At 39.5% G+C, this 18,128-nt stretch overlaps 1 protein-coding gene across 4 annotated transcripts in view; it reads right to left on the bottom strand.

Annotated features, from left to right (window-relative positions):
* sting1 (stimulator of interferon response cGAMP interactor 1) overlaps positions 1 to 17,920 on the bottom strand; it is a 40,354-nt gene extending 22,434 nt beyond the window's left edge. Inside the window, exons 1-5 of one of the 4 annotated variants that reach the window (XM_041194498.1) lie at positions 17,603 to 17,703; positions 11,284 to 11,433; positions 9,639 to 9,868; positions 8,142 to 8,337; positions 7,354 to 7,462 (exon numbers count right to left, since the gene is read on the bottom strand). In XM_041194498.1, the coding sequence (XP_041050432.1) occupies positions 7,354 to 7,462; positions 8,142 to 8,337; positions 9,639 to 9,868 (535 nt within the window). In that variant the 5' untranslated portion in view covers positions 11,284 to 11,433; positions 17,603 to 17,703. Of the gene's footprint in view, positions 1 to 7,353; positions 7,463 to 8,141; positions 8,338 to 9,638; positions 9,869 to 11,283; positions 11,434 to 11,627; positions 11,668 to 17,602 lie in introns of those variants that run through there. The other 3 variants (XM_041194500.1, XM_041194499.1, XM_041194501.1) reach the window with 3 other exon arrangements.
* Between the last annotated feature and the right edge of the window lie 208 nt (positions 17,921 to 18,128).

Raw genomic sequence — 18,128 nt, 5'->3', positions numbered from 1 at the left:
TTGCTAGATCATTACCCACTCATTTCACCTATCCATTTTGCAGCACCTTATATCCTCTTCAAAATTTACTTTCCTACCTATCTTTGTGTCATCAGCAAATTTAGCAACCATGTCTTAGGTCCCTTCATCCAAGTCATTTATATAAATTGCAAGAAGCTGAGGCCCCAGCATTGATCTCAGTGGCACACCACTTGTCACATTCTGCCAACCAGAAAAAGACCCATTTATGCCAACTCTCTGCTCCCAGTTAGTGAGCCAAACTTCTATCCATGTCAATATGTTACCCCCTACACCATGAGCTTTTATTTTCTGCAATAACCTTTAATGTGGCACCATATCAAATACCTTCTGGAAATCTAAGTACAGTATATCCACTGGTTCCCCTCTTTCCACAGCACTTGTGACTCCTTCAAAGAACTCCCAATAAATTGATTAAACATGATTTCCCTTTCACAAAACCACGCTGAATCTGCTTGATTGCCTTGAATTTTTCTAGGTGCTCTGCTATAACATCTTTAATAGTAGCTTCTAACATTTTCCCTACAACAGATGTTAGACAAACTGACCTGTAGTTTCCTGCCATCTCTCTCCTTCCCTTTTTGAATAAAAGGAGTTACATTTGCTATTTTCCAATCTACTGGAACCTTCCCCGAATCTAGGAAATTTTGGAAAATTAAAACCAGTGCATCAACTATCTCACTAGCCACCATTTTCACAACCTTAGAGTGAAGTCTATCCAGATCTAGGGATTTATGAGCCCGCAGCCCCGACAATTTGCTCAGTACCATTTCCCTGGTGACTGTAATTTCTCCGAGTTCCTCCCTCCCTTCCATTTCCTGATTTACAGCTATATCCGGGATATTACTTGTGTCCTCTATAGTGAAGACCGAAGCAAAATACCTGTTTAATTCATCCGCCTGTGTTCTCGAAATGATTATGCTGTCATTAAAATCTAGGAGATAATTAATGATTGTGAGGTGTTCTCTCTGTTTGAAGTACTGCCGTAGTACTGGATTGTTAGAAGCATAGTCTGGCCATCCTTCAGACAGTATTTCTTTATCTTGCTGCTGCATTTATTTTATCTTGTGCAACTTCTTTACAGGAGCAGGTAGGTGTTGAGTGGCAAGAGATATATATGCTTCCACATCTCGATAAAATACAAATCCTCTACATTTCTTCCTGCAAATGGTATCCTTGATAGTGTGGCTGCTGTCATCTGGTACTTCTCTTGAACGTACTCAGTTACAGAGTCATATGTCATTAATCTCAGTCTGAAGTGTTGGATTCCAGGTGGCATTTTCACAATCTCTATCACATTCAGTGGAGTGACTAGTGGTTTATGGCCTGAACTGCAATCCCATCAAGTAGTCTGAGAATTTCTCATACACCCATGTTGCTGCCAATGCTTCCTTCTCAATTGTAGCATTTCTTTTTTTGTGTCCACGAGTGGCCTTGAGGCGTAGTAAACTAATCAATGTTTACTTTCTCTCTGTACTTGAAATAATACTGTGCCTAGACTTGTAGATGATGCATCTGCTGCTACTATGGTCAGTAATTCTGCATCGCAATGTGTCAAAATTTAACTGAAAATTAAAAGATTTTTGATTGTCCCAAAAGCATTTTTCTGGTCCACATTCCAGCATCAGTGTTGACCCTGTCTCAAAAGCACAAGGCTTCTGCCAAATTTCGTAGAAAATTGTCTACTTGCAAAACTGGAGTCAATGGGAATTAGGGGGAAAACTCTCCATTGGTTGTAGTCATACCTGGCACAATGGAAGATGGTTATGGTTGTTGGAGGTCAATCATACCAGTCCTAGGACATCACTGCAGAAATTCCTCAGAGTGGTGTTCAAGGCCCCACCATCTTCAGCTGTTTCATCAATGACCATCCCTCCATCATAAGGTCAAAAGTGGGGTTGTTCGTTGATAATAGCACAATTTTCAGCACCATTCACAACTCCTCAGATGCTGAAACATTCCACGTCCACATGCAGCAAGACTTGGACAACATTCAGGCTTGGGCTGATAAGTGGCAAGTAACATTCGTGCCACACAAGTGCCAGGCAATGACAAGAGAGAATCCAACCATCTCCCCTTGGCATTCAGTCTCATTACCATCACTGAATCCTCCACTATTAACATCCTAGGGGTTGCCAGTGACTAGAAACTGAACTGGACCAGCCATTTAAATACTGTGGCTACAAGAGCAGGTCAGAGGCTGGGAATTTTGTAGTGAGTAACTCACCTCCTGAATCCCCAAAACCCACCCATCATTTACAAGGCACAAGTTAGGAGTGTGATGGAGTACTCTCCACTTGTCTGGATGAGTGCAACTCCAACAACACTCAAGCAGCTGGACACCATCCTGGACAAAGCAAACCACCTGATTGGCACCACACCCACCACCTTCAACATCCAATCCCTCTACCACTGACGCACATAGCAGCAGTGTACACTTTCTATAAGATGCACTGCAGGAACTCACCAAGGCCCCTTCAACAGTATCTTACAAACTCGCGACCTCTGCCACCTAGAAGGGAAAGGGGGGCAGGTACATGGGAACACTACCACCTATAAGTTCCTTTCCAAGCCACATACCATCCTGACTTGGAACTTTATCACCGTTCCTTCACTGTAGCTGGGCCCTGAGACTCCCTCCCTAACAGCACTGTGGGTGTACCTACACCACATGGACCGCAGCGGTTCAAGGAGGCAGCTCACTATCACATTCTCAAGGGTAATTTGGGATGGACAATAAAAATGCTGGCCTAGCTAGCAACACCCATGTCCTGTGAAATGAGAAAAACTTGGTTGCCCATCCCGAGAAATCTTTAATGTTCCTGGGTTGTGGAAACTCTTTGATTACCTTTGTTTTTTTATGGGTCAACTGTTATTCCAAAGGATTGCACAATGTAACCTAGAAATTTAATCATTGGTCTTGCAAACTCACATTTTTCATTCAATGTTAGGCCTGCATCCTATAAGACTTTTAGGACTGTTCTAACTCAATGGTCATGCGCTTTTCTCATGGAACTACATACAAAAGTCATCCATATGGGATATTACTCCTTCTATACCTTCTATAGCGTGAGTATAATGAAGAGAGTAATCTTGGCTAGTTTGACAAGGCTCTCATCCAGTGAGTCCATCAGGTGGATTTTCACTGATTTGTTTTGTTCAGTTAAATCCACACAGAATCTAATTGCCATCTGGCTTTCGGACCATGACCATTCCTAAACACCATTTTGTTGGCTTGGTTACTGGTGAGATAACCCCCTGCTGGAGCATGTTCATGATTTCACCCTTGACTTTGTTGAAGAATGGTTAAGGCACTTTCCTCAGTGTGAAGAGGCAAATTGGTTTAGCATCGGCTCTTAGGATAATGTGGCATTCAATCTTCAGTTTTCTCAAGCCTGTAAATAATCTTGGAAAATCATTCCTGAATGTACTGCTGTAATGCTCATCAGCAACTTTATTCATTAGCTTCAATTTTAAGCATGCCTTCCTGATTAGTAAAGAAGATTCTTGATTCTGTATGGCATAGAGTTTCAATAATTTCTTTTTCTTTGTACTTCAATTTTGCCAGGTTTGATCCTATGACTTTCACTGTAGTCCCACCTGGACTCTGTAACTTGATAGATGAAGGTTTTAGTGAAATGTGCTTAAGTCATATTACTTCATCGGATAAGACAGAAACACCTGCCCCTGTATCTAACATAAATTCTGTGGGGTGTCCATCCATTTCAGATTTAATGCTCTATTTATTCTCTGTTTCATTTACTTTCCCTAGGAAAGTTACTTCCTTTCTCTGTGGCTCTTCCACTTATATACGATTTGGCTTTCATAAGTTTTCCTTCTTTTTGCTGTGTTTTAGAACAGCAGACAATATTAAAATGCCTTATTCTTCCACAATTGTGGCACTTGACTCCCCCTTCCTGGCATTCTTCCTGCTGGTGCACGTTTTTCCTGCCACACCAACAGCATTTCAAGGTGACAATTGGCGCACTTTTCCCTTTCCCCCCATTTTCCCAGGCTTCTGTTTTTATGTGCTTTCCCTCTTCTGGCCTATATACTGAATGGCTGCACTCATTTTTTTTTTCCATGGGATCTCACCTTCCCCATTAACCAACACTCTATTTTTCTTTCTGAGCTCGCAATTTGTACTGCTTTGATTAAGGTTAAATTTTGTCTTGCTTGCAAGAGATCTAATACAGCTTCATCTACGAACATATGGACATACAAACAAGAAGCAGGAGTAGGCCATTCAGCCCCATAAGCCTGTGAGAACCCAACTACTATTTGAGCACAAATCAATTCATTCCTCAATATTCCATTGTTGCAATTTTCTGCCAGCCTGTACAGATTGATGCTCTTGCCTGGTCTTTGTTTCTGCTTGTTAAATTTTGCTCTATGATTAAAATTTTGTGAACACTGAAATATGAATCAAACGTTTACGGGACTTCTTCACAAGAAGTCATGGTCTCATCGATACCCTGCCTCGCTGTTATGTCATCAGAAATAGCCCCAACTGCATGGAGTAATGTACTTACCTGATCTTTTTGCTTTTTTTGTGCAAACCAGAAGCAGTTCTATATCTGCAAAACCTCTTTCTCCTGTTGCTCCGGTGCTGAGCTTGTGGTGAGCCTTCAACGCTCCAGAATGGCTCTGGGGATGGTAGCATGGATTCCAGGGAATAGTTGCTGCTTCACTGGCATAGTTTGTTGATTCTGGTATGTTTTCCCTGCTGTCCGAACTCTGGGTCTATATTTCAGCTTGCATCTGCTGAACCCATGATGCTCCGACTTTTTTGATGAGCCTTGAACCTGTTCCTTTCATCCTTCTTTTAAGGATCTCTTGACTTGCCAGGCCTGTAGCTGCTTCTTGGAGTTTTTCTGGATCGTTTGCTTGTTGTCTGCTGCCACCATGTATTGTTGTGTATTTGAGGTCTAGATGAGGTTCTTTGGGGTTTTACTCTCCCCACGTAATCAGCTTGAGACTATCGTTTGTTAAAATCATAACAGTTATATAGTAGCTATAAATAAAAAGTTTTTATCTCTGCTGAAGATTGGAACTTCTCCTTCCTCCAGGTCTCTGTTACCCCATCATTACATCAGCATCATATGCTTCTGATGTTAACCCTTTACTCAACAGAATCCCCAAGTACCTTTGGACCACAGCTGTATCTCGCTTTTCACTGTTTCATTCTGAAATATTAGGGTTCATTAATTTAGTCAGAAATTGTCTGGTGGGCTTGAGATTTCCTCATGCACTGCCCCTCAGCCATGCACAGATCATCAGTGTGGTCACAGGTCACACTGGTAGCTGACTGTTGCATTACATCTGCTGTTTGGGATAGTAATGGATGTGAATCAAGCACCTCTTGTGCACTCTTAACTTCTTGGGCCCCTCTTACCCAACCTATTCTGCTGTAAAGGAAATATCACTTTTTTTCTCTAATATTGCTGCAAGATACTGAAGCAGGCTTGTGTGTCTATGTTTGTGCGTACGCATATGAATAATTTAATTATACTAAAGACTGCAAGGTTTGAATCATCATAGGGGTTAAGTGTAAGAAATAGGCATTTTGAAATGGAGATGGGTAAGCTAAGATGAGGTCTCAGCAGCTAAGGTGTGAATGGAATTTGCATTTGTAGTTAAGTTGAGAGGTTGTCTGGTTTTAAAAGGGATATGATGTTTTATAACTGGCAAGATAAATAAGGCAAAGTCATTAAGTTTATTTTTCCCAAAGGGCTGACCATAAGGTCAACATAAAAGATTTTTATATTCTGGGAAAAGTAACTTCCAAAGCAAGGATGAAACAATAGGATTTACCAATCAAATGGGAGAAAGTATATTTAAAGAAAGATGGAAAGCTGTATGGGGAGTGGCCATGTCAGATCTTGAAGAGTGTATTATAAAGTAGCAGCCTCTAGCCACCCCAGATACGTGTTGGCTTGTTCCAGGCAGCAAGATTTTGTTAAAAGCCTTGGAATTCCACTTTCGAGTGAGAGGGAGAGAGAAGCTGTGAAGCACCTCCTTTATAGCAACAGTGGGTAATATTGTTGGATGTTTTATAGATTAAACATATATATTCAGGTTGCTGCCTGAAAGGGGTGTGTAGTTGGAAGTCTAGTTAAGTAGAAACTTTTGCGAACTGTTATAATGCTAAGGTTAACTGTATAACTGCAATCTTCTGTGTTTAACTTCTTTTGTTTTATTAATAAATGTTTAATTTAAACTTTAAAATCTCCAAAGGTGGCAATGGACTCTTTACTTCTGACTTCAGTGTACATACTTTCTCATGATAGTTACAAATTGCAAAATCATTGTGATAGCTTGACCAAGTTTCCCTTTGGGATTTGCTCAGCCTGGCAATTACCATCTGCCATTTCATAACACTGTTCTATAATTTTTGTATTTTTTGTGGCATCAGCAAATTTGGATATGTGGCTTCCTATTCCATCATCTAAGTCACTGGTAAACACAGTGAATAGTTGAGGCCCCAACACAGATCCTCACAATACACTGTTAGTCACATCCTGCCAATTAATGTGACTCTCTATCTCCTGCCATTTAGCCTATGTCCTAATCAGATCAATAATTTACCCTCACTTTCATGAGTGTCATTATTAGCCAACAGTGTATTATGCAGGACTTTATCAATTGCTTTCCGAGGTCCATATAAATAACATCCATAGAGATTTACTTAGTCACTGCACAAAGTAGCTTCCTAATCACTCGCCCACTACTGTGCTGATTATTAATTATTTCCCTTTTTATTAAGGTCATGTTGACCATGAATGAATTGCTCCCTTTCTGTATAAACATTTAATTCACTTCTCAAGCATCTTTTATTTTGTTGTTTGCTTGCTTTAAAGTGTTCAACTCCTCCATTGAAATGGTAGAGAAAGGAATTGGGTAAGAGCCATCAAATACATGCACAATGAAATTGTCAGCAATAATGATTTTAAACAGTAATAAAGCACAATTCCCAAAGAGCCAATCTGTCCATTATGAATACTGCAGAACCACAGGAAGAACAAAGATTGTGAAATATTATTTTTTGAATTCTGGGTATGGATAGACTTATTCCATCATGTACACTTTAGGGATTCAAGTACAAATGTCATGTTAACGCCTTTAGGTATATACAGTTTATATGAATAATAACAGGTAATTTGTTGATAAATCTAATTAGTATTTAATGTTAATATATAAAATATACATGCAAATAGGATAGACTGTTGAGTAATTGATAATGCAATTTGGTCAACAAAGCAGTACTTATTGATTGACATTTTAATGACAACAGTAGAAATACATTTTTACAAAAGAAATGTTATAAATACTTACTTGGTAAAATGAACTTCAGGTAACCAATGTAATAGGACCAAGCCAATCCATGAGCAACATTAAATTTATTCTTCTCACAGATATCTGAAATTTCAGCTGGAGTGGGATTCTGTAGAGAAATGACTAAGCGTGTATTACTTCGGTAAATAAACATATATTCCTAAGGCGTCTTTTATAGGTACAGTTCTATTTATTAGGTTTAATAGAAGAGTTTTGTGATGTCTGAACTGAAAGAAATTGATGACAAAACTATTTCCCCCAAAACTTTAAACATAGCACATGAAGTTTTAAATGTGAATGTTTTCTAATACCTACTGATAGACAATTAATCAACATCTATATACAGAGCAGCAAGAAATGCAAATACTTTTTCTAAGTTCAGAATATCTCAGCAGAAGTATAGTATATTTCAACAAGTTCACAAAAAATATAGATTTACTTTTATTTCAAAACCCTTACTGTTTCTCAATTAAACTGTCAGGCATTTTAAGCATTGTGTTACCATTCAAATGAATTTCACTTTTTTGCCTATAAATGTGCTAAAGGTAGAACAAAATAGAACAAAAATGTAAGTGTATTTTAGCCAACTGTAAATTACTTCAAATTTAACCTGTTGTTACTGTCTCCTTCCCACACTTCTACTTGATTCTACCCCAGCCTACACCAAACATGATCAATACCAACTAGACTGGTGGATTCTAAGAGAAACCTAAAACAGATAAGGTTTCCTAAAAATTACTGTGGGATAAATATTACAAAATATAGTTTTATTTAAAATCAATACCTACTAGAAATCCGAAAACCTTGAGAAATGCATAGCAGAAACAGCAAAGATTTATTTTCCATGCCAAGGAACTTGGAAAATCAACGCCACCAATCTTGTCCTCATGAATTATGCAGTAGAATAGTATAAACATTACTATTCCACAGCCATATCCCTTTAGATTAAACGATGCATTCAAAGCCATCCAGCCATTTTTATATCTACAAAATAAGTGTAGATTTGAAAGTTCAAGCAGTAGTAACAAAAATCAAACTTGCTTAAGGATTAAATATCCCAGTTTTAAGTCTTGTAATAAATTTAAATAACTACTTAGCCCATTTGGAATTGTATAATGTCTCAATTTCTTCAGTTCATACCTGCAGACTGCTACATAAACTAACCAACATCATGTGAAAGGGATTAAAAGTCCTGAGACTATGATGTTCTTTATTAACGCATTTATATTTTTTCACAGATACAGAATTACAAACCAAGATTTCATCTTCCCCTTTTAAACAGGGTAAGACTATTGAACTTGGTTACAGAGTCCATAATCAGAGAATAATAGATTTCTTTATGCAGAGGATTTTTGTATGGTGAAATGCTTTGCCATGGAGAGTGGGTGAGACAGAGACCATTGCATGATTTAAAAGGAATTTGGGATAAATACTTGAAGAAGAAAATACAGGGATATGGGAAGAAAGCAGGACAGTGGGCCTGGTTTTCAATTTCATCAACAGAGAGACAGCTTGGTCAGGAGGTCCAAATGGCCTCATTCTGTACTGAAGCATCTATTTTTCTACAGAAGTGACGGCTAAACAATTACAACTGTGGCTAAAACATTTGGTATATTTAGTTTTGCATGTTAATTTGCATGTTATTATATTACTACAGTGCTATATTGTATAAATATCTACATAAATTTTCTGATGAATTATATATCCATTGTATAGGAATCGCTTCATGTCAATAACCAGCTTTCAGCATTGAAATATGACTATAGGACTTTTATTTTTTATAGCACTGTACTATGGCCTAAAAGGCTACCTTTTTCTTAAACAGAGCAGTTATTGTGTAACCTCAAGAAGTGTCACTACAAGAACAGGAGATTTGTTTTAATTGGAAATATTGGAATCCACTTTTTCTGGGATTTATCTGTCAAAATATGACCATTTTCTCAGGAATACTTTTCAGTCAATAACACTTGAATCAGAGAAGAAGACAGTACAGCATATTTATAATGATACCCAATGCAAGATCAAGAACCCACCAACACAGCCTTTAAAGTTGGCAATGGAAACAATAGAATTTTATCTGAAGACAAGAACATCACTGCGACTTAATTACTTTTGTAACACATATTTAGTTTAATACATTTTAAATTAAGGATCACCCCACATAAAAACCTATTGGAAATGCACTGCAAATTAAAAGGGGCGTTAAGGTTTATGAAGTTGTTTTACAAAGTTTGGTGTTTAAATAAGTGTTGATAATAACTCCTTCAGCCATGGCATGTACATACCTTGAAGGGATGTGCCTGCATTCCTCCAGAAACTCACAAAGCCTTACCATACTTCCAGCTAAAAATGATATGAAAAGCTGAAATACAATTTGCTGTGCAATAATCTTTACTTCAGTGGAAAAAAACATATAGGTAAAAGATGCAAGCATAACAATGATGGAAGCCCAATTGGCTGCATTTCCACGAGGCAGTGGTATGTCATCTGCAAACATTTGCGAATGAAAGGCCATCTGTGAAAGTGGGAGAAATTATAATTAGAGATGGGTCCAAAGAAGAATCACTGATACAAATGGTAAATAAATGTTCACAAGACATTTACAGAAGAGGGAAGTCATTTGACCCATTTTAGTGCTGCAATCTGAAATATCCAGGGTTTTCACTACCTCTACTCAATCAGAAACCCCGTACTATTTATTGATCATTTTTGGGGGTAATGCTTGTAAAAATGGGTAATAGCAAATTGACAGCCTACTTAACAGCTCTCCCAAAATGGAAGTATAAATGCAAACATGTTGTCAATTCACTATCACTTATTTTACACAAAGTCAAACTCCTCCCCCTTTCTGAAGATGAATTTCCTGGTGTCCCTCTTAAACCCATATTTTGCTCATGCAAACCTGTCCTTGTGTCCTATTTAGATAGTTTACTTTGAAGTGATTTCTTGTATTTTTTCCATTTCAATAATGATCTAACATACTTCTATCAGGTCATTGCTTAGTTGCATATATCCTTTCCTGGTAAAACGGCAATAGACCCAAAAAGGCTAGGAAGTGTGTAAATCAAACGCAAGGGAAAGAGCTAGAATAGTACTAATGAGAAATTACCATGTTATACTTAACCAACAAATTGAATGATCAATCAGGAGAACCTATAGAACTATGGTCCACTGTTTAAAAATAAGGGGTCGCTCATTTAGGACAGAGATGAGGAGAATCTTTTTCTCAGAGTGTAGTGAGTCTTTGGAACTGTTTTCTTCAAAAGATGGTAGATGCAGAGTGTTTGAATATTTTTAAGGCAGAGGTAGATAGATTTTTGATAAGGGGGTGAAAGGTTATCAGGCGTAGATGGGAATGTGGAGTTGAGGCTACAATCAGATCAGTCATGATCTTATTGAATGGTGGAGCAGGATCAAGGGGCTAAGTGGCTATTCCTGCTCTGAATTCGTATGATCATACGTACCAACAAAAAAAAGAGGTAAACCAGTCAATTCACTAACAATTCTTTTACTTCGTAAGGAGTTTTATGTCATTCTCTCAGTAATCCAAGTTTGTACGGGGGGGGGGCGGGGGGATTTTTAAATTTATGATTTGGTGGAAGTGGAGAGAGCGGTGCTGTAACATATGGTAAAACGGGCTGTGAAGTTTTAACAATGTCAGTAATAGGTACCCTGTCTAGAAGTCAGCCTGATTGACAGGCTTGACTTCCTGTTGGTGCAGAATTCTAGAGAACAGGCCACAGGACCAGGTAGGTCCAAGCTCTGACCCAGTAAGGAAAGGTGGTCGGAGGTCTGGGAGATAGGAGCCGAAGGAGGGATCAGAAGCCTCCAAGCAGGGGAGAAGGGAGAGTGGAGGAGAGTGGGGGTGGAGGGTAGTGATGATGGGATTCTGATTGCAAAGATTGGTGAGGCAATTGGTGAAGCACTTACCTCCTGAATACAACAGATCTCGCTTTGCTGTAGCTGTTGGGTTTACTGATCTAGCTGTCCAGCGTTAATTTGAAAATCCGGGCTAAAAATGAGGTATCTGGCCTCACTGTAATACTTAAATTGCCAACCTCGCTCATGGGACTGGAAAACCTGAAGTGGAAGGGTTGGATGTGAGTTGGGATCCAGGTTTTTAAACCTTTAATCTCCCACCTGACCCAAACCTCCCCATTTCTTGGGATTAAAATTCTCCCCATAAGACTTGTATTATAAATATATATACTTCATGATAACATTATTAAAAATAACTATATAGCTGATAGCAAATTCAGGTCTGCAGTTAGCACCTTCTCAGGTTCAGTAGTATGAGTTGTTCCTTTAAGCTGTCTGAACATTTTACATAACAGTAGTTGATTCACTTTTGTCCACTTTTTATAACCAGACCCAGGTATGTTACAGTAGCATCCTCTGGTGGTCTGGAATGGATACTTCCAGGTACATTTATTTCTTCAACGGATTGAAACAAAGAAAGATTGAGTGAACACTTGATGAGATAAGACTTGATATTGTTAACAAAGGGCTCCATATTAATAAAGTTTGGCCCCTCCTATGGCTATAACTGATCTGGTATATTTGAGTAGTTAAAGATGTGCAGGTGAATATATATATACACAAATGATTTCCAGTGAACGCAAAGAATGGTAAGTAAGTAGTATATGTAAATCCCATTCAAGCTTCTTCAGTACAAACCTAAGAATGGGAAAGATGTTACATAAACTTATTGTTATGAAAACAGGGTTAAGTTCTTACATTTATGAAGGGAGGTTGCATAACTCTACTAATGTGAACCACCTCAGACGTCACTGGAATTTCACTTACTATTGATCCACCCACTCCACAAACCTGTTTATTCTGTTTATGATTACACCATCCATCACCTTAAACATTCACACCCTCTATCAATGATGCACACTGGCAGCAGTACGTATTTCAAAATACACAGAATAGGTACATTCTAATGAGAAAGAAAAATTCCAAGGGGAAGACCCACCATCCATGGTTAACTAAAAAAGTTAAGGATAATATCAAGCTTTAAAAAAAGCATACAATTGTGCAAAGACAGGTGGCAGATCAGAAGACTGGAAAGAATGTAAAGAACAGCAAAGAATGACAAAAAAATAAATAAGGGAAAATTAGAATATGAAGGAAAGCTACCTAGTAATATAGAGACAGATAGTAAGAGTTTCTATAGATATTTAAATAAGAAAGGAGTTAACAAACCTTTAAGTCCTGAGGGGTCTTGACAGGGTGGGTGTGGAGAGAACGTTTCCTCTGGTGGGAGAATCTAGAACTAGGGGTCACTGTTTAAAAATAAGGAGTTGCACATTTAAGACACAGACAAAGAGAATTTTTCTCTCTCAAAGGGTTGTGAACCTTTGGAATTCTCTTCCTTAAAAGGCGGGGGGAGAAGAGTCTTTGAATATTTTTAAAGCAGAGCTATATAGATTCTTCATAACAATGGGGTGAAAGGTTATTGGGATAGGCAGGAATGTAGGGTTTAGGTTATAATCAGATCAGCCATGATCTTACTGAATGGCGGAGCAGGCTCAAGGGGCCAAGTGGCCTACTCCTGTTCCTAATTTCTGTGTTCTTATGTACGTATGTACTATCTATAAAATGCACTGCTGCAACTTGACAAGACTCCATCGACAGCACTTACCAAACCTGTGACCTCTACCACCTTGGAGAACCAGGTCAGCAAGCAATGCGAACACCATATGCAAGTTCCCCTCCAAGCCACAAACCATCCTGACTTGGAAATATATTGCCTTCCTTCCACTGTCATTGGGTCAAAATCCTGAAACTCACTTCCTAACAGCATTGTGTACCTATACCACATGACTGCAGCGGTTCAAGAAGGCAGCTCACCACTACCTTCTTGAGCAAAATAACGTTGGCTTTGCAAGTGACGCTTACATACCATGAATGAAGACCTACCTTGAAGAAGTATTGCTCTTCTCTCCGACAGGATTTCCGCCTGTCTCTTTTGCCCTGTTCCCAGCTCTACCTGTCCCACCCCCTTTCAATCAGCTTATATTCCACCTCACTTCTATATTTCTTAGTTCTGATGAAGAGTCATACGGACTTGAAACGTCAACTGTATCCATCTCTGCAGATGCTGTCAGACCTGCTGAGTTTTTCCAGGTATTTTTGTTTTTGTTTCAGATTTCCAGCATCTGCAGTACTTTGCTTTTATCTTAGTGTTTAATTGACTGCCACTTCTCTTCAAGGAATGCCTACCTTGAAGAAGTATTGCTCTTCTCTCTGACAGGATTTCCGTCTGTCTCTTTTGCCCTGTTCCCAGCTCTACCTCTCCCACCCCCTTCAACCAGCTTATATTCCACCTCATTTCTATATTTCTTAGTTCTGATGAAGAGTCATACGGACTCAAAACATTAACTGTATTCCTCTCCGCAGATGCTGTCAGACCTGCTGAGTTTTTCCAGGTATTTTTGTTTTTGTTTCAGGTTTCCAGCATCTGCAGTATTTTGCTTTTATTTAAGAAATTAAGTCTCCTGCAAGAGTACTACCACTGAGCTAAGACAGGCACTTACTGATAAAGAATGTCAAATAAACTATTCCTTAATTGCTTGAAGACCTGCTATCTTTACTTTCATTATAACAGTGACTAACTATACTTCAAAGGCATCATGGTTTGTGGTGCAGTTGGAAGATTCTGAGGATGTGAAAGATGCTATATAAATGCATGTTCTTTAAATAATATAACAAATGGCTATTGTTGTGGGGTATATTGATATAACTTGTAGACTAGATTGAGCGTTAGGCACTCTTCTACTTACGATATTTTCTGGTGCAATTCAATTGTGTTGCACAACAGAGATTGGATGTCATCTATTTCCGGTACCCCAGGAATGAGAATCAAAATGTAAAAAAAAATTGACTTAGGAATTGGAGCCATGGTATTGGATTTTGAAGATGTTGCCAAGTTAGGGGCTATAATTAATAGTCTGGAAGGCTGCAGGAAGACATACACAAGCTTGCAAAGTGGACCGATAAATGGCAAATGAAATTCAATTATAGATACAAAAGTGCATAGTTTAAGGTGGCATTTTAGAGCACAGAAAATCCCCAAACAGCAGTAAGACAATGACCAGATAATCCAACAGCAAAATACTGTAGATGCTGGAAATCTGAAATGAAAGCAGAAAATGCTGGAAAACCCAACAGGTCTGGCAGCATCTGTGGAGCGAGAAACAGAGTTAATGTTTTGAGTCCATATGACTTCTTCAGAGCAAAAGATGACAGATTTTACACCCCAGTTTTCGACATATCATCCTGTTCTCATGCCCATTGTCCTTGGCCTACTGCAATGTTTCAGTGAAGCCCTACACAAACTGGAGGAACAGCACCTCATCTTCCAATTATGCACCTTATAAACTTCTGGAGTTAACATTGAATTCAACAACTTCAGACCATGAACTCTCTCCTCCCTCTTGACCCCTTTTTAAATCCAATTTTTATTTATTTATTTATTAATTAACATTTTATTCTTTTATTTGTTCATTTTTATAAAATCATTTTCCCCCAAACCACAAGCCCCCCCCCCCCCCCCGCCCCCCACCAAGGTCATCTGTCACTTGTTTTTATGTTTTGCTTTCACAGAGTGCTGACCCTTGTTCTGCTATTAACGCCTTCTGCTATCTTGCCATGATCAGCATCTTCTTTACTCTTTAACACTCCCTTTGTCTTGTGCCCATGACATCTTTGTCAATCTCTCCCTAGCTGTCACCCATTCCTGACCTATCTCATTCCACCTGCTCCACTCCCTCTTCAGCAGTATAAAATCCATCATATTTCTATTCTTTAGTTGTGAAGAAGTCATATGGACTTGAAATGTTAACCCTGTTTCTCTGCCCACAGATGCTGCCAGACCTGCTGAGTTTTTCCAGCATTTTCTGATTTAAGACCAGATAATCCAGTTTAGTTGTTGATTGAGGGATAAACATTAGCCCAGATACCAGAACTCCCTACTTCCTTGCTCTTCTTCAAACAGTGCCATTGAGGCCCTTTACATTCACCAGCAAGGGCACCTCACTTCCTGTAAACTCTCTATTCCATTCTCCCAGTTTCTCTGTCTTCATTGAATTGCTCTGATGATTCAATCTTCAATGCAAGTACTGACAATTTTGTCACCTTTTGCTCTCAAACAAAGACTCCTTCCCCCCACCATAGTTGACCCTCAACCATGCCTGTTCTATTTCACGCACTCCTACTCTCACCCCTTCACCTCTGTCCCAGAACCACAATAGGGTTCTCCTTGTCCTTACCTTCCACCATGCCTGTCTCTGTCTTCAACTGATCATCCTGCACTATTTCTGTCACCTCCAATGTGATGCTACCCTCAAACACACCCTCCCCTGCCCTCCCTTTCAGCATCCCGAAGCGTTTGTACCTGCCGCAATATCTTGGTCCACTTGTCAATCACTCCCAAGAACTCCTCTCGTTTCCTTGGCACCTTTTACTATGCAAGTACAGGAGATGCATGCTTGGCCTAAATAGCCAAGTGGTTATGGTACTGGGTTTGTAACCCCAAGATCAAGAGTTCAAATCTCACAATAGCAAACTATGAAACAATGTAACTTCATCTGAAACAGATGGAAACGGGTTTGTACTCGAAAGAGTTACAGGAGATGCACACCTGCCTTTTTACCTCCTCCTTTCTCACTGTCCAATGTCCTAATCACTCTTTCCAGGCGAAACAGTGATTCACCTGTACTTCTTTCAATTCAGTGCACTGCATTTGCTGTTCATGATGAGGTCTCCTTTACATTGGGGAAACCAAATGGAGACTAGGTGCCAGCTTTGCAGAGCACCTCCATTCAGTCTGCAAGCGTGACCATGAGCTTCCAGTTGCAGGTCATTTTAATTCTCCACCTTGCTCCCACTCTCACCCCTCAGTCCTCAGCAGTCTCCCACTGAGATTCAAAGCGAGCCTGAGGGATGGCATTTAATCTTTTGACTGGGCATTTACAGCCTTCTGAACTTAACAAGTTTAACAATTTTAGATTGTAACCACTGCCTCCATTTTGTTTCCTTTGTATTTTTTCTCCCTTCTTTCCATCATTTTTGACTTTTGGGTGGCAGTTATATGATCCTGCCCATTCACATCTCCTCTACACTCATATTTGGTTTCTTTACCTTTCCCATTACCACTCCCTTTGGCTTCGAGCAATGAATCCTAGCACAGATCTTCCCTTTTGCTCATTTCCATCCTCCCCTTTCACTTGTCCAAAACCTATTATACCCCTAACTTTCCCCAGTTCTGATGAAAGATCAACCTGAAACATGACCCGTTTGTCTTGCCAGAGATACCAGAGTATTTCCAGCACCTTGTTTTTATTTTAGATTTGCTGCATAAGCAGTCAAAATTTACTGTGGACCAAGTGCTGGCCATGCACAGTTCACAATGCTTTCGTGCTTGCCGATTATAACACAAAATCCTGACATAAGCATTGTTATTTCCTGTTATAGCCTTGCATAACTCTACTCATAAAAAAGCGACACAGATACAATGGGCCAAAAGGACTCCTTCAGTGCTGTATGTTTCCATGAGGCTGGGAATAATGTTTGCATGGCGCTGAAGTGAGAAACGTATGCCAAGCTTATTTTTGGGTTAAAAGCAAAAAAACTGCGGATGCTGGAAATCCAAAACAAAAACAAAAACAAAAATACCTGGAAAAACTCAGCAGGTCTGGCAGCATCTGCGGAGAGGGACACAGTTAACGTTTCGAGTCCGCATGACCCTTCAACATAACAATGTAACTTCATCTGAAACAGATGGAAACGGGTTTGTACTCGAAAGAGTTACATTTTACTGGGTTTGTAACCCCAAGATCAAGAGTTCAAATCTCACAACAGCAAACCATGAAACAATGTAACTTCATCTGAAACAGATGGAAAAACATGTTTGTACTCGAAAGAGTAACTGGTGATGAAGCGCTCAAGATAACTAAGTAAAACAATTATTTTTAGGTTATGCCGGACAGCCGAGCCACAATGGCAATGGGTGCCAAATTCCCTACTTATTGCAGTCAGATACCCGCGCTGCCTATATTCTCTCTCTGACGTTGACTTTTTTTAAAAAAAATCAGCGCAAAGTAATTCGAAGCCTCTCCCTTTTTGTTGAATAGGAAGAACCTGTATTGCCATTGAAGCTTCCGGTTAGGACAATGTCTGCATTAAGCAATTCATTCAGCCAGCGGCTATTGGGCTGTTCCTGGTGGGTTGAATGTGCGCTCACCTCGCAGTCTGCGCTTGATGCTCGAGTGAGAGGCGGTGAAGATCCTCCAGCTGCTCCGGACTGGACTCTGTTCGGATTGCTTCCCGCTTTCCGACAAAACACCAGCCTGAGTTCCGGAAATTATTGAAAATACCTCCGAAAAAGAAAGAGGACATACACTGACATCCGCTGGAATTAGAAACCGAGGATTTGTGAGAAAAGTTTCGTTTTGCTGCAGGCTGTTCGAGGTGGGGAGTAGAGCGGCCAGGATTTTAAAGTTTTGTTCCCCTCCCGGCTGCGCGCATGTTTTACTCGTGAAATGGAACGGCCGCCCCTCAGCTTTCCTTCCTGCTGAAGAAAAGTGACTCAATACTGAACATAAAAATCAGCATCTACTGAGGTGTAAATGGATTGGGGGTTGGTGGGTGGGGTCTATATATATATGTTTGAACATTTCCCTGTAGTTCCCCAGCTCAAAAAAAAATGAATACACATACGTATTTCTTATAAAGGTTATAACATTGTTGTACCTTTTTCTACCTCAAAG

Source organism: Carcharodon carcharias, chromosome 8 (assembly GCF_017639515.1).
Source record: "Carcharodon carcharias isolate sCarCar2 chromosome 8, sCarCar2.pri, whole genome shotgun sequence".
Taxonomy (NCBI): Eukaryota; Metazoa; Chordata; class Chondrichthyes; order Lamniformes; family Lamnidae; genus Carcharodon; species Carcharodon carcharias.
Note: the sequence above shows the minus strand (reverse complement) of the source record. Positions and strands in the feature narration are given on the sequence as shown.